Raw genomic sequence first — 12025 nt, 5'->3', positions numbered from 1 at the left:
TTGTTCAAAGCCCTTTTTGATACAGTAAGGTGAAACTTTCTGATTTTTGCCTTAATTCAATACAAAGTTTAGCTTGGTGAAGACAATGTGTTCAAGGGGATTTGTGCTCTTAGATTGTTTTCCTGAAGAAAATCAGAAGGATTCTGAATTTAGTAGCCATTTATTCATGATTAACACCAATGTAAGACACAACATAGAGTATTAATTCAATTATTCATTACCTTTTTCAGTTTAAGCGCTTGCTGGTTACAAAAGGCAGAATATCAAATGAGTCCAATTTGTTTCATTAGAGAACTTAAAAATCACTGCTTGGTTTCAAAGTGGAAGAAAGGATTTGTTTTGTTTTGTTTTTTTGGTGTGGAAGAAAGGACTTTGAGCAAGTTTTTTATGCCACTAACATCCCTATGAAGCCAGATAGTTTATCCCTCCCTGTCCCATGACTGCATCACTCACAGCTAACCTATGCAGATCACACTGCTGTGCAATTCAAGATGTCATCTCAAGTTGTAAGTACTCCCACTATACAGGATTGCCTTTAAATAGCCCTAGAATCTACAATTCTCCTTTGCACTAGTGCAATGGGAAGTAATATCCCAGTGAAAGCTAGATTGATAGAACCAATTGCATCTTTATGAAGGCTTATTATTTTTGACACCATTATGGTCTAGCAGCCCCAGAAGCAAAAATCACACATGTTTTGGTTCCAAAAATATTTAGTGCATAAATAACGTATAGGCACATTGCTGTGTTAAGGTAGAAAATCTGTCCGCTTTAAAGTAGCTTGTATTCTGCTTCCATGCATCATGGGAACCAAAGTTCCCACTGGTAAGGTTTCACTGTCTCTTTGCAACAGCTATTTCCTATGTGTGAGATTCTTGGGGACTACTTATTAAAGTTGAGTACCTGCACATTTACTGCTCAGTACTGTAATGAGTAAATCTGCTTCTCTGAAGTATCCAAAGTTTATTGTGGGGGGAAAGCTGAATTAGATTCTCACAGCAGGACAGACCAGCTGTGAACAAAGAAACAGCAGTAACTGCAGCAAATGATTCTTAAAAACTAACATCCCATGAAAAATAGAGTCTGGGTTCTCAGCACCGGGTTGCATGAGTGGGACAAAAGAAGCTGATTTACTCTGTTTACATACAACAGATTATTTTCTCTAGAATTAAAGAAAATGCCTTGGTTAGCCAGTATGTAGATGAAAAATCTAATTTTTTTGTTAAAGGGCCCTGGGCCAATTTGATTTTAAATGCAGAGCCTGAAATGAAGCAAACTTCGTTATTTCTAGGGCAACAATGGCAACAGGGAATATCCAAGAGCAGCTTGCATCAGTGGGTGAAGAATACTTTCAGCAGCATCTTGAGCAAATTTAACAAGGTGCTTTAGTTCCCCATGGTTGGCATAACAACAGCAGGCTTGGCATCAGTAGCATCTTCCTCCTTCCACTGAGAAGTGATTGTCTTCAGCTGTGTGTAGAAATGTACCCCCTGAAAGAGACAAATGTTTATAACAGTTTGTGCTGCAGAATCGCTGGTTTTAGTTTTAACCATAAGGCTGCAGGGGAACCTGCAGTTCTTTTGACTTCATTGGACTCCAACAAATTTATCAGCCCCAGGCAGCATGGCCCATGGTCAGGGATAATTAGAGCTGTCATCTAGCAACATCTGGAGTGCTATAGGTTCTCCACACCTGCTACAAGGCAAAATATATTTTCCCTGGAAAGTTCCTGCTCATTTTCTCTTGTCAGAAATACAGCATGCTGATAAGCCCTCCCTTTGTCTATCTCCTCCCAGTTTTCCTTCCTTCCTTCCTTGGCTCCTCCTGGCTTTAAAAAACAACCTTAATGGATTACCTGTTTGCCATAGAAATTGGTGTCCCCCCTGAAGGACCCACGAGAGCCAGTGAAGGAGAACATTGGCAAAGGCACTGGAATTGGAACATTCACACCAATCTAAAGCAAAGCCAAAATTTATAATTTTATTATAAATCAAAGAAAATGCACAAATAAATCTAAAAAGAGTCAGGCTAGGCTCAGGGTAACCTGGATTCAAATCAATGCTCTGCTGTAGTCTCACTGGGTAACCAGTGAGCAATTTCTTACTTTGTAACCTCAGGGCCAAAAAAGAAAAGAGAAATATTTTGCATTTTAAGAAACTTGCATGTTGAATGCAGTGGTGCATTAAGCATTAGTTTGGTCCTCGGTTTATAAATAAAATGGCCCTCAGTTCCTCGTTGGTAGCATGGCAAATGGCTCCACAGAGGGAAAATGGGGCAAGTGCATTACATTCAGATGGAGATCTCTCAGTATGGAGGCCACACAGGAAAGAGGACAAGGTTCTTGCACCTTTAGTGTTGGAGAGGGAATTTCCCAACCCTGCTATCCAACAATCTTTTCACTAAGAGATGCTAAAGATGGAATGTGGGGAAGTCTGGATGTGGGGATGTCATGGAGCTATGATGGAGTTAAAACAGTACCCTGAGCTGTTCAGCACGATCCTCAACCTTTACATACCTGCCCAACATCCACTAAGTGAGAGTACTTCCGAGCAGTGGCACCATTTGTGGTAAAGATGGCTGTTCCATTCCCATACGGATTTTTATTTATTATTTCAATTGCTTCATTCAGACTGTCTGCCTCCAGAACCACTAGAACTGGTCCAAAGATTTCCTCCTTATAGCAGGTCATATTGGGCTGTCAAGAAAGAAGCAACTTTTAATTGTACCGCATGTCAGATTCTGCAGAAATCTTGTTTCTGACACTTAACACAGAAACTTCCTTTTCCTTCACAAGTCATCACCCCAAATGACCCTCCTGTTCCTTTTCACGAAATGGCTACCACTCTGGGGCTATCATCCCTCCCTCCAATATTGAAGTCAGATGGTGACTGCTGCCAGGATTGTAGCCAGATGGGGAGACTAAGAAACAAGAGGGAGGCTATCACCAAGCTTGGGAGGGGGAAACCCTAAGGTTTGCAGAAGTATAAAAAAGAGAGAACCACCACCTAATGCAGGGGGTCGTGGAAGGAAGCCATTTTTTATTCAAGGAAAGGATCTCCAGCACATTTCAGCCTTTATTATTCTTTATCCATCCATTCCCGTATATCCGCCAAGCATCATTCTTGAACTTCACCACTTTTTGACAATCATTCCACATTCTAGCCACAGCTCACTTCAATAGCCAGGTATCAGGACATTTGCAACATTTCACTATGGCACAAAATATAGCTGTAGGCCAACACCAGTATTTTGAAGACCAAAGGAAATGCTACCTCTTGGAACATGCTGGATCAAAGTTCATTTCTTCCTTAGTTTTAAGGTGTTTTAATTTGCACCTGATGATCAGTACATCAGCTCACCTTGACCTTCGCAAGGATTGTCGGTCCAACAAAATTGCCATTTTCAAAACCTTTCACTCTGATATTTCGTCCATCCAGAAGGATGCTAGCCCCCTCCTTTGCTCCACTGTCAATCAGTTGACAGACACGCTCCTTGGCCTGGGGACTGATCAGCGGCCCCAGATCTGCCCCAGGTTGGTCTCCTATGACAATACACAAAAGCTGCTCAAATCCTAAACTCTTCTTTTTAAACACCTAACAAAAATCAAGCATAAGCAAGCAATGTCAACATATGAAATTAAACATGGTCGTCATGATGCAGCCTTGTAACACTGCCACATGTTTAGCCCATTCAAGGCTAACTGTGCTCTTTAGCTTCAGTCACAGGTTTATTTTAATAGTGCCATATATTCTGATGCCTTTCAATGTAGCTAAGTAATTAGCTAGCCAGCTATGTAACTCTAATTTTGGTGACAAGGCAGTAAAGTTCCGTAAAGTGAACATGGTTTTTATTATAAGGTTAAAAGCAATGAGTCTTCCAAGATCTTACTACATTATGAAAAAGCAGCGACCCTACAAAGAAAGCAAATTTATTAGACACTTGAGAGAAACAATTTAATGGACAGAAGGGGCATTGATCATCTTCAGGGCTCCAAAAATTAGCCTTTAACAAGCACATTACAACACACATTCTAATGTTCTAGATTAGACAACCTGTGGCTCTCCATGTGTTGCTGCATGACCTATGGTGAGGAATGATGGGAGCTGGAGTCCAACAACATCTGGGGGGCCACAGGTTGCCCACTCTTTTCCTAGATCTGCAGAAATGCACACAAACAGATTGAATTTAAACAAATGCATCGGCACCTGCATTAACTCGCAGCTTCTTGGCTCTCTCCACCAGTTCGGGCAGCCAATTCCGAGCCTCTCCCACCAAGATTGCTGTGGATAATGCCATGCAACGTTGCCCAGCTGCTCCAAAAGCTGCTCCAACCAACTGATTCAGGGTGTTCTCCTTATTGGCATCTGGCATCACTACTCCATGGTTCTTAGCTCCCTAGAATGAAATGTACTTTTTTTCTAAACAGTAATCTTCAAACATCAGCTTAAATGGTCCCAGACCTTCAAGGAAAATGTGGCTGTTACTCACAAAAAGTTTTTTACATTTTGAGATTTTCTACTACATAATTAAGTGTTACTGAATATATGGAGTATTTAAAGGTTTCGTGTTAACCATACTTAAAATGACTGAAGTTTGTCGTTTTCAACTGTAACATCAAAACTTCAGAAATACAATTCAGGACATTAAAATCATAGTTTTTTCCAGGATCATCAACAACTATCCTATAAACAGAGATGTCAAGTGGTATACATTATGCGGAGTTTTACCATATTGGCCTGCACTCTCTTGCCGTTCTTGGAACCCCTTTCATAGATATATTCTCCAGCCTGATTAGATCCTACAAAGCTGATGGCTTTGATATCAGGGTGCTCACAAATAAAATTCACGGCTGAAAAAACCAAAGAAAAACAAAACACTGTTCATTATATCTCATCATCGAAGAGCTCTTCATCTTTGTGCTGTAGCAACGATAACTTAAACAAATAAACCAAATTCTCTCCCTCTCCCACACCCCAATGTTCTCACAAAACGTCCTTAAAACACAAACACTCTCCCATTTGGGATATCTACTTGGCTCACCAAGCCTCACACCTTCCTTGTTCCCAGATCACTACACAAACACATGATCTGGATGAGCAAATAACCTGGTCACACTTGCAAATAGGGAAGACCAAGAGTGGTAGAAGGGGGAGATTTTTTTATAGCCTTTCAAGGCATACCTCTTGAAGGAGTGGGGACTTTGCACCTGTGATTACCAGGATCAAAGCGGGAAACATGGAGAAGGCGCTTATTTTTAAACAGTTAAAAGAGAACACAAGCACACAATCTTGGCTATATAGCACATCCCTGCCTGCATGATAGCGACGTGGTATCAACCCCACTCTGCCCACACTCTACAGCCTTGGAGACTGCTGAGGCCTGCCCTGCATTTGTTACTGTTATTATTAGCTATTTATTAAATTTCTATACTGCCTTTCATCTGAGGATCACAGGGCCGTTTACAATACAAAAACACAAGAATGCAGAACACCGTAACAAACAAAAGCAATACCCCCCTCCCCAGTTTAAAAGGCCATGGATTGTTTAATTAGCCAAAGGCCTGGGATAATAGGAATGTTTTTGCCTAAAACATTTTGTGATGAAGGCGCCAGGAAAGCCTCCCCTGGAATTACCTGCGTGTTGTCCATGGATGATGTTCAGTGTTCCATCAGGGGCTCCAGCATCCTGCAGCAGCTTTGCAAGAAGCATGAGGGCTCCCGGCACCCGCTCTGAAGGCTTCATCAAGAAAGTGTTCCCGCACACCATGGCCATGGGAAACATCCAGAGAGGAATCATGGCTGGGAAATTGAAAGGTGCTATGCCTGCACACACTCCCAGAGGCAAGCGGTAGGTATAAGTGTCCATATCTTTAGTGATGGAGGGAAGCGTCTCGCCCAGCATAAGGGATGTCACACTACAAGCATGTTCAACGACCTCTGGAACAAAGAACAGGGACTTCTCAGTTTACGGATCTCCCTGGAAATGCTCTTTTCCAATGCCCCTATGACCTGGCTAGCTTTTCCAGCTCCTTCACTATAACTCATACAATCACCACCATCCAGAAATGCTCCCTATTCCAAAAGGGATAGGGTTCTGCTCGAGAATTACTTCGATTCAGATAATTAACGGGTGAGGTGGATTCGTGTCCAAATGGAGACAGGAACTACGCTAACGGGATTCTACCATAAAAGAATACTGTCGGTATTATCAGAAAGATATCAGAAAGAAAAACAAAGCTCTTGGCATTTCAGAATATACTCGAAAAGCCGGGGGACGGGGACGGGGGACAGAAGTGTTGTTTAAAATTCACAGAGTACTCGGAATTCCTTCTTGGAAGGTTACAGAAGGGGCTATCATCCCAAGGCCTTAGAACTCAGAAGTATTCTGCTCTTCCCTCAGCCCGTGAAAAGCCATTTTCTATGTACAGCAAGAGGTGCCGGCAGCTTACGGAGGCCTCGAAACACATCTCCCTCAGCATCAGCCAGGGTCTTCCCTTGCTCTAAGGTGATCAGTTTTGAAATTTCTTTCTGGAGATAAAAAAAAAAAGGTAATGAGAATTCCTGAAACCGAGAAAAGGGAAACTCAACAAAGGTGGAAATAAAGCTCATCTACTGAATCAGAAGGCAAGAAGCAAGATTTACTGTGCTGCAGGAGGCCAAGTGCAATAGTAGGGAAGAGCCACTCTGCACATGAGTAATCACCACCCTGCCCCCATCTTATTCCTGGCTGTACCCAGCTGGTGGATGGGTCATTTGGCCCTCAGGTTTGCAAGGACCACAGTCCACTTCATCCTGTTTCTAGGCAGGCTACGAACTCTATGTAGAGCAAGATAACATACCTCCTGAACAGGGTAAAATTATTTAATGTGAGGAGAGACTTGTACACTTTATTTTGCTCATTTCAGTAACAATTTTGTAGGGAAGGCTACCTTAATTCCCATTTTATAGCCAAGGGCACTTATTTATTTAATAAAATTAGTATAACGCCTGATTGAAGAAAACCCCTCACCACAAAGCGTTTTACAAGAATAAATCAATAACATTATCAGGACCCACTGTTTAAAAATAACTGTTCAAAACACACACAATCTGGTCAGTCCAGTTCCTCACCAGATTGTCTTTGATGAGCTGTTGGTATCGCAAGAAGACTTGTTGCCGACTCAGAATGGATGTCTCAGCCCAGTTTGGTAGAGATTTCTTACACGAAGCCACTGCTGCTTCCATCTCACTTTGTGTAGTTTTTGGGACACGACCAACCACTTCATTGGTGGCCTGTTAGAATAGTAAACCCCCAAAAATGGTCATTATAAATGTGCCACCGACTCAGGATTGCCTTAACATGGGAATCCACAAATTGTGGCTAAATTTCAGGGCCAACTATTATCTTCTAGGAGCTAGCTGCAAAGTCCAGTCCAGCCCAACCTCAATTTCAGTGGGTCTGTCAGGGCTGGCAGTTATCCTCTTCAGATCACCACACAAACGCTTCTTATTCTTTTATAACTTTTTATTGAGTATTAACAAACAATCTTATAAACAGTTCTTATCTTTAACTATTACTCCTCAGAGTCACTTATTACAGATACTTTCAGAGCTCTGCTTCTCCGTGACCAGCAACTCTCAAAATGGCGAACGTGCCATTCCTTATTATTATTATATTGGAGCACATGACAGCTTGTGCAGAAAGATGTTTTAAATTTCAAGCTAAAGACAGCTTTGGAATTCAGACTACTTAAGCAATTCCATTTTAAAGCGTTGCTCCTGAGTGCCTGTTCCTTCTTACACTGGTCAACTGCACAATCCAACCCTTTCCTGATTCAAAGAAGAGAAGCACAAAAGAAAAAGGAAGTTTACTTACTGGGTTGTGAATATCAATCCATTCATTACTTTTGGAATCAACAAATTTGCCATCGATGAACAGCTTGGTTGTTGGCTGCAGAATACAAAGGGTTGGTCAATGTCAGAGTTTATTTGAATGCTGAAATACCGATCAAGTTTAACTCTTTGACATACTTAACATAAGGATTAGGTATCAATTCTTTTTTCCTTTCTCTCCCTCTAATTCTCTTCACAGAGCTGCAGTCATTTATCCACATTTATTTGCAACCAAAGTTAATGAATACTGCCAGAAAAGTGGGTTGAGAATTTGCAATCCACAAGATTTTTAAAAGCCAATAATCTTGCAACTAAAACTTTATTTTGGAAGAAACCAACTTACCACTGAAGATGAATAGGAGGATGAAAAATGCCAATTTGCCTTCCTCTGGATCTACAAGATGGAAAAAACAGGAACACAGAACTTACTCAGCAACACAGCTACAATTTTCTGTGAAGACATTCAGCTACCCTAATTTCACCCAAGGCTGTGCCATGAACAGACGACGTATTCACTCATTTTCAAACTGCCACAATTTACTATTATTTTGTGTCATATGCAAAATTGTGTCCTCTTTTGCAGGTGGAGTAGAGTGCCAAACAATGAACTGGGGCCACACATAAGTATTAATATGCCCGACAAACATAAAGAAGGCCCTGAAAAAAGACTGGGAAAATTTAGGGGCAGTGGATAATGTTTTTATGTTTTTCCCAAAGCCTCTTTTTTCATTTTCATTTGGCTTTCTCCCCCAAGAAATATATCTAGGTTGCAGGGGATGGATTATGAAGTCATTTCCTTTAGAAAGATGAATGAAATGTTTAAGACAAAATGTTCCTATATTTGGCCACCCCCCAAAAAATCTAGAAACCATGTAACAGGAATACTTTTTTGTAAGACTATGTACAGTATCATATCATTACAATTCCTGTAACACAAAGGACAAGCAAGTCCTGAGTTGTAGACGGAGAACAACCCACAAATGCAGATGCAAGATGCATGTCTGTGGAAGGAATTCAACATCATGCTAAGGTGATTATTATGTCAAGGCAAGCATTTTGGCTTGCCAGACAAAATTATCCCCCTCTGCTCCCCTGTGCACTGTTGCAGGAGTTCTCTTGAACCCCCCAAGCCAATTTCAGGGGGTATGGAGTGGTGTACGGGAAGGAAAGTCCTTGCCCACAGCTTCTGCTGATGGAACTCATTAGCTGAATCCCACCCAAAAGGAAATGGTAGAGAAGCTTGTTTCAATCCATGCAAGCCTTTAGATGTCCATGATAAATAAGAGATGTAATAAGAATAATTCTTATTTGAAACATATGTTTATGCTTATGAGGTTTGGGGAGAAAGTACTGTACTAGACTGTATAAATATTACCTTTGGGGGGAAAGCTAGCAGTCAGAGGATAATATTATTTTAAATTATCTATCTACTACATGGAATTTGACAACTGGTCAACGTAAATAGATTGTCCGCACCCTCACTACGGTTAAAAGACTGATATTGATAGCAGAGATGACAACTCTCGCAAAATACAATTGGAGAGCTTATAGACATAGATATGGACAAATATTATGATATTTGAAAAGCATTTATAAAAATATAGTAGCTTATAAATAAATGTATATGTATTAGGATAATAATTTCATTTATGGGCCTTTGTGTTATATAAGTAAGTATAGAATTATAGAATTATAGGGTTTTTTGTATTTTTATGCACCTGTTCTTTTCTTTTTTCACTTTATTTTGTTCATCTGAAATATTTTCAATTAAAAATTAAAAGTCTCAACCATGATTCTTGCTCACCTGAGATATGGATATACTGTACAGTGGTATCTCGGAAGTTGAACGGAATCCATTCCAGAAGTCTGTTTGACTTCCAAAATGTTCAAAAACCAAGGTACGGCTTCCGATTGGCTGCAGGTGCTCCTTCAAAATTGTCAGAAGGAACTTCCTATGTACTTTTAAGCCATTTGCAAATATTCCCTTGGGTTTGTACGACTATGTTTCTCCATAGCACTCATTAATCACAGCTCTGACTTCCTACCTTTCAGAGCTTTTAGCCAATGAGTGAGCAGGCTCCTATCTCACAAAGCAATTCCTTCAAACATTCCTTGCACATTTTGCTTTTGTTCTACATGGGCAAGAGATTGTTTTATGTTTAAAGAAACTCAAAGTCTGGGCCTGATACAGCTGTACACCCCTGCTGCCTGAACTCCCACCGAGGGCCCTGTATCCATTTGCCAACGAAAGCCAAAAAGGTTTATGTTTCCTTCCCCTTCTCCGAACCTCTGCCCTGTCTCTTTCAAGCTCCATAGAGGAGACTGTAGTAAGGAACTTGCAAGATTTTCCAGTGTGCATTTCATTTGGAACTACAACATGTCACACTCATTTCAAACACAACTTGTGGTTAAGATCTACAACACATGTTAATTCTGTACTGAGACAGGTTTACTCGGGTTGTAAATCGCTTTGGGGTTGCCCGGGTTGCAATTGACAAATAATTAAATACTCTGCAAGGCAATTAGAGAGTTGAACTGTCACGTATGAACGGATCCCTGCGTGTACTTGGCCCCATAATCACAAAGCAGTGTTATGTTCAAGGCGGCTATGCACACTTACCACGGAGGAATTTAGCAGAACTAGCCTCCAAGTAAATATAGGCATAGACCGGCATGCACTGCATACATTCAACAGTGCTTTAGACTTTGGAGAACTACAATCTAAAGCAAGGGTGGACAGAAAATAAGCCCACCAGGCAGTTTTCCGTGGGATTTTTCTTGCAATGGGCTCCTGCCTGTATGGATCCCGGTCTGATCCTACAACGCGCTTTGCGATGAGAAATGGATGTCTTGAGGAGGCTTTTTACACTCAGGAATAACTGAAAACAAAGGGGAGCGATTGCACCTTCGCCTTTCAGAAATCCCGAGTGTACCCTCGCTTCGCACGTGAAAAAGCAAGCGTGTCCACCCACTCAAGGCTGAAGTTCGCTTGCTCTTGAGAAGCGATCCCCGTCGCCAGCCAGATTTCATCGGCTTTTGCAAGGGGGGGCGGAGCGAGTGTGGTGGGACGAGAGTCGATCCCGCTCCAGGGGCTATTCCGGGGGTGTAAATTATCCCCCTGCCCGCTCGCCCGGGCAGGAGGGCAGGTGAAATGGAGGAAGGGGCAAGATCTCCCGCCTCCCGTGCCTGACGGACCCGAAACCCCCAGGAGGAACCCTCCCCATGCCAACCCCATTCTCTTTCTGGGCCGCTCCCCCTCCAGCATGCAGTCTCACCCCGAGCCAGAGGCGCCGCCCTCCCTGAGACCCCCGAGCTGCAGTCACCGCCGCCATTCTGCCAGCGACCACCTGCCAAAAGGCGCCCCGCCCACCTCCAGCTCAACGATCGAACCCCGCCCGAGCTTTGAGCTTGGCCAATGGAATCACGAACCCCGACGTTTTCTCCTCCCCTTTCTCCCTTAGCAAGCCAATGGAATAGTGTTGTAACCTGGCTCGGACCCACCTCTTCAGCTCCGGGTTCCGATTGGCTACGTTGCCGTCAACGCCCCCTCTAGGCGAAGTTTGACTGGATGGCTCTCCCACCCACCCCCATCCCTGGGCTCTTTCTCTCTCTCCTAAATCACGACCTACGGGGAAGGAGTGCAGGAGGGAGGAGGGGGGTGGAGCAAGGTTGGCTCGTACGAAAAGAAAGCGTCATACTGTATGTTTAGATTCCCGCGTGCAGGGGGCCGGTTGTCACATGATGGGCCAAAATGGCGGTCTCAACGGAAGGTAAGAGGTGGTGGTGAGGAGAAGGCGAAGGTTTTTCCAGTTTTGCGAGTATCTCTTCCACTGGCATATTAATACTATAATTTCTGTCCACTTGCTTGTCTCTGACTGGGTGGCTGTGGAAACCCAGCCAGATGGGCGGGGTATATATAATAAATTATTATTATGCGTACGTGTGCATAGGGTGGATCGAAGTTGTCGCATGGGAACAGTCCTCACTGAATACAGCGGGTAACTATCCCTCAGTAAACCTGCTCCAGTTAGAGGTGAAATGCTACTTAAGCGAATTCCTCAGATTTTTTTCCCTCAGATCTGGAAATAATAGGGTTTATAGTCACATTTGATGCTCGTCCATTCAGGCTCTAAAGTGGCACACGATCCCAGTCC

At 42.6% G+C, this 12025-nt stretch overlaps 2 protein-coding genes across 2 annotated transcripts in view; one reads left to right on the top strand and one right to left on the bottom strand.

The window, feature by feature from the left end:
• Positions 1 to 388: 388 nt before the first annotated feature.
• ALDH6A1 (aldehyde dehydrogenase 6 family member A1) lies at positions 389 to 11248 on the bottom strand. The gene is made up of 12 exons (XM_033142823.1): positions 11147 to 11248; positions 8215 to 8265; positions 7855 to 7929; positions 7110 to 7271; positions 6449 to 6527; positions 5634 to 5936; positions 4728 to 4849; positions 4206 to 4395; positions 3360 to 3541; positions 2516 to 2695; positions 1856 to 1954; positions 389 to 1490 (listed from the first exon to the last, which is right to left on the bottom strand). The coding sequence occupies exons 1-12, from the start codon at positions 11201 to 11203 to the stop codon at positions 1386 to 1388; spliced, it is 1605 nt and encodes a 534-aa protein (XP_032998714.1). The 5' UTR covers positions 11204 to 11248; the 3' UTR covers positions 389 to 1385.
• A 307-nt stretch (positions 11249 to 11555) lies between these two features.
• The window catches only part of LIN52 (lin-52 DREAM MuvB core complex component), a 44767-nt gene continuing 44297 nt past the window's right edge, over positions 11556 to 12025 (top strand). Inside the window, exon 1 of the mRNA XM_033142876.1 lies at positions 11556 to 11641. Coding sequence (XP_032998767.1) covers positions 11623 to 11641 — 19 coding nt within the window. The 5' untranslated portion in view covers positions 11556 to 11622. The remainder of the gene's footprint in view (positions 11642 to 12025) is intronic.

The sequence above is a fragment of the Lacerta agilis genome, chromosome 1, assembly GCF_009819535.1.
Source record: "Lacerta agilis isolate rLacAgi1 chromosome 1, rLacAgi1.pri, whole genome shotgun sequence".
NCBI classification, from domain to species: Eukaryota; Metazoa; Chordata; class Lepidosauria; order Squamata; family Lacertidae; genus Lacerta; species Lacerta agilis.
The sequence above is the reverse complement of the archived record's forward strand: the minus strand, read 5'-3'. Positions and strand labels throughout refer to the sequence as shown.

Bases quoted from the DNA above. Each gene is read 5' to 3' on its own strand.
- ALDH6A1 (XM_033142823.1), bottom strand. From the start codon at position 11,203: ATGGCGGCGGTGACTGCAGCTCGGGGGTCTCAGGGAGGGCGGCGCCTC. The intron at 7,930-8,214 runs GTAAGTTGGTTT...TGTATTCTGCAG, and splicing joins CCTCCTATTCATCTTCAGTG to CCAACAACCAAGCTGTTCAT. The intron at 4,396-4,727 runs GTAAAACTCCGC...ATTTCATTCTAG, and splicing joins AGAGAGTGCAGGCCAATATG to GGAGCTAAGAACCATGGAGT.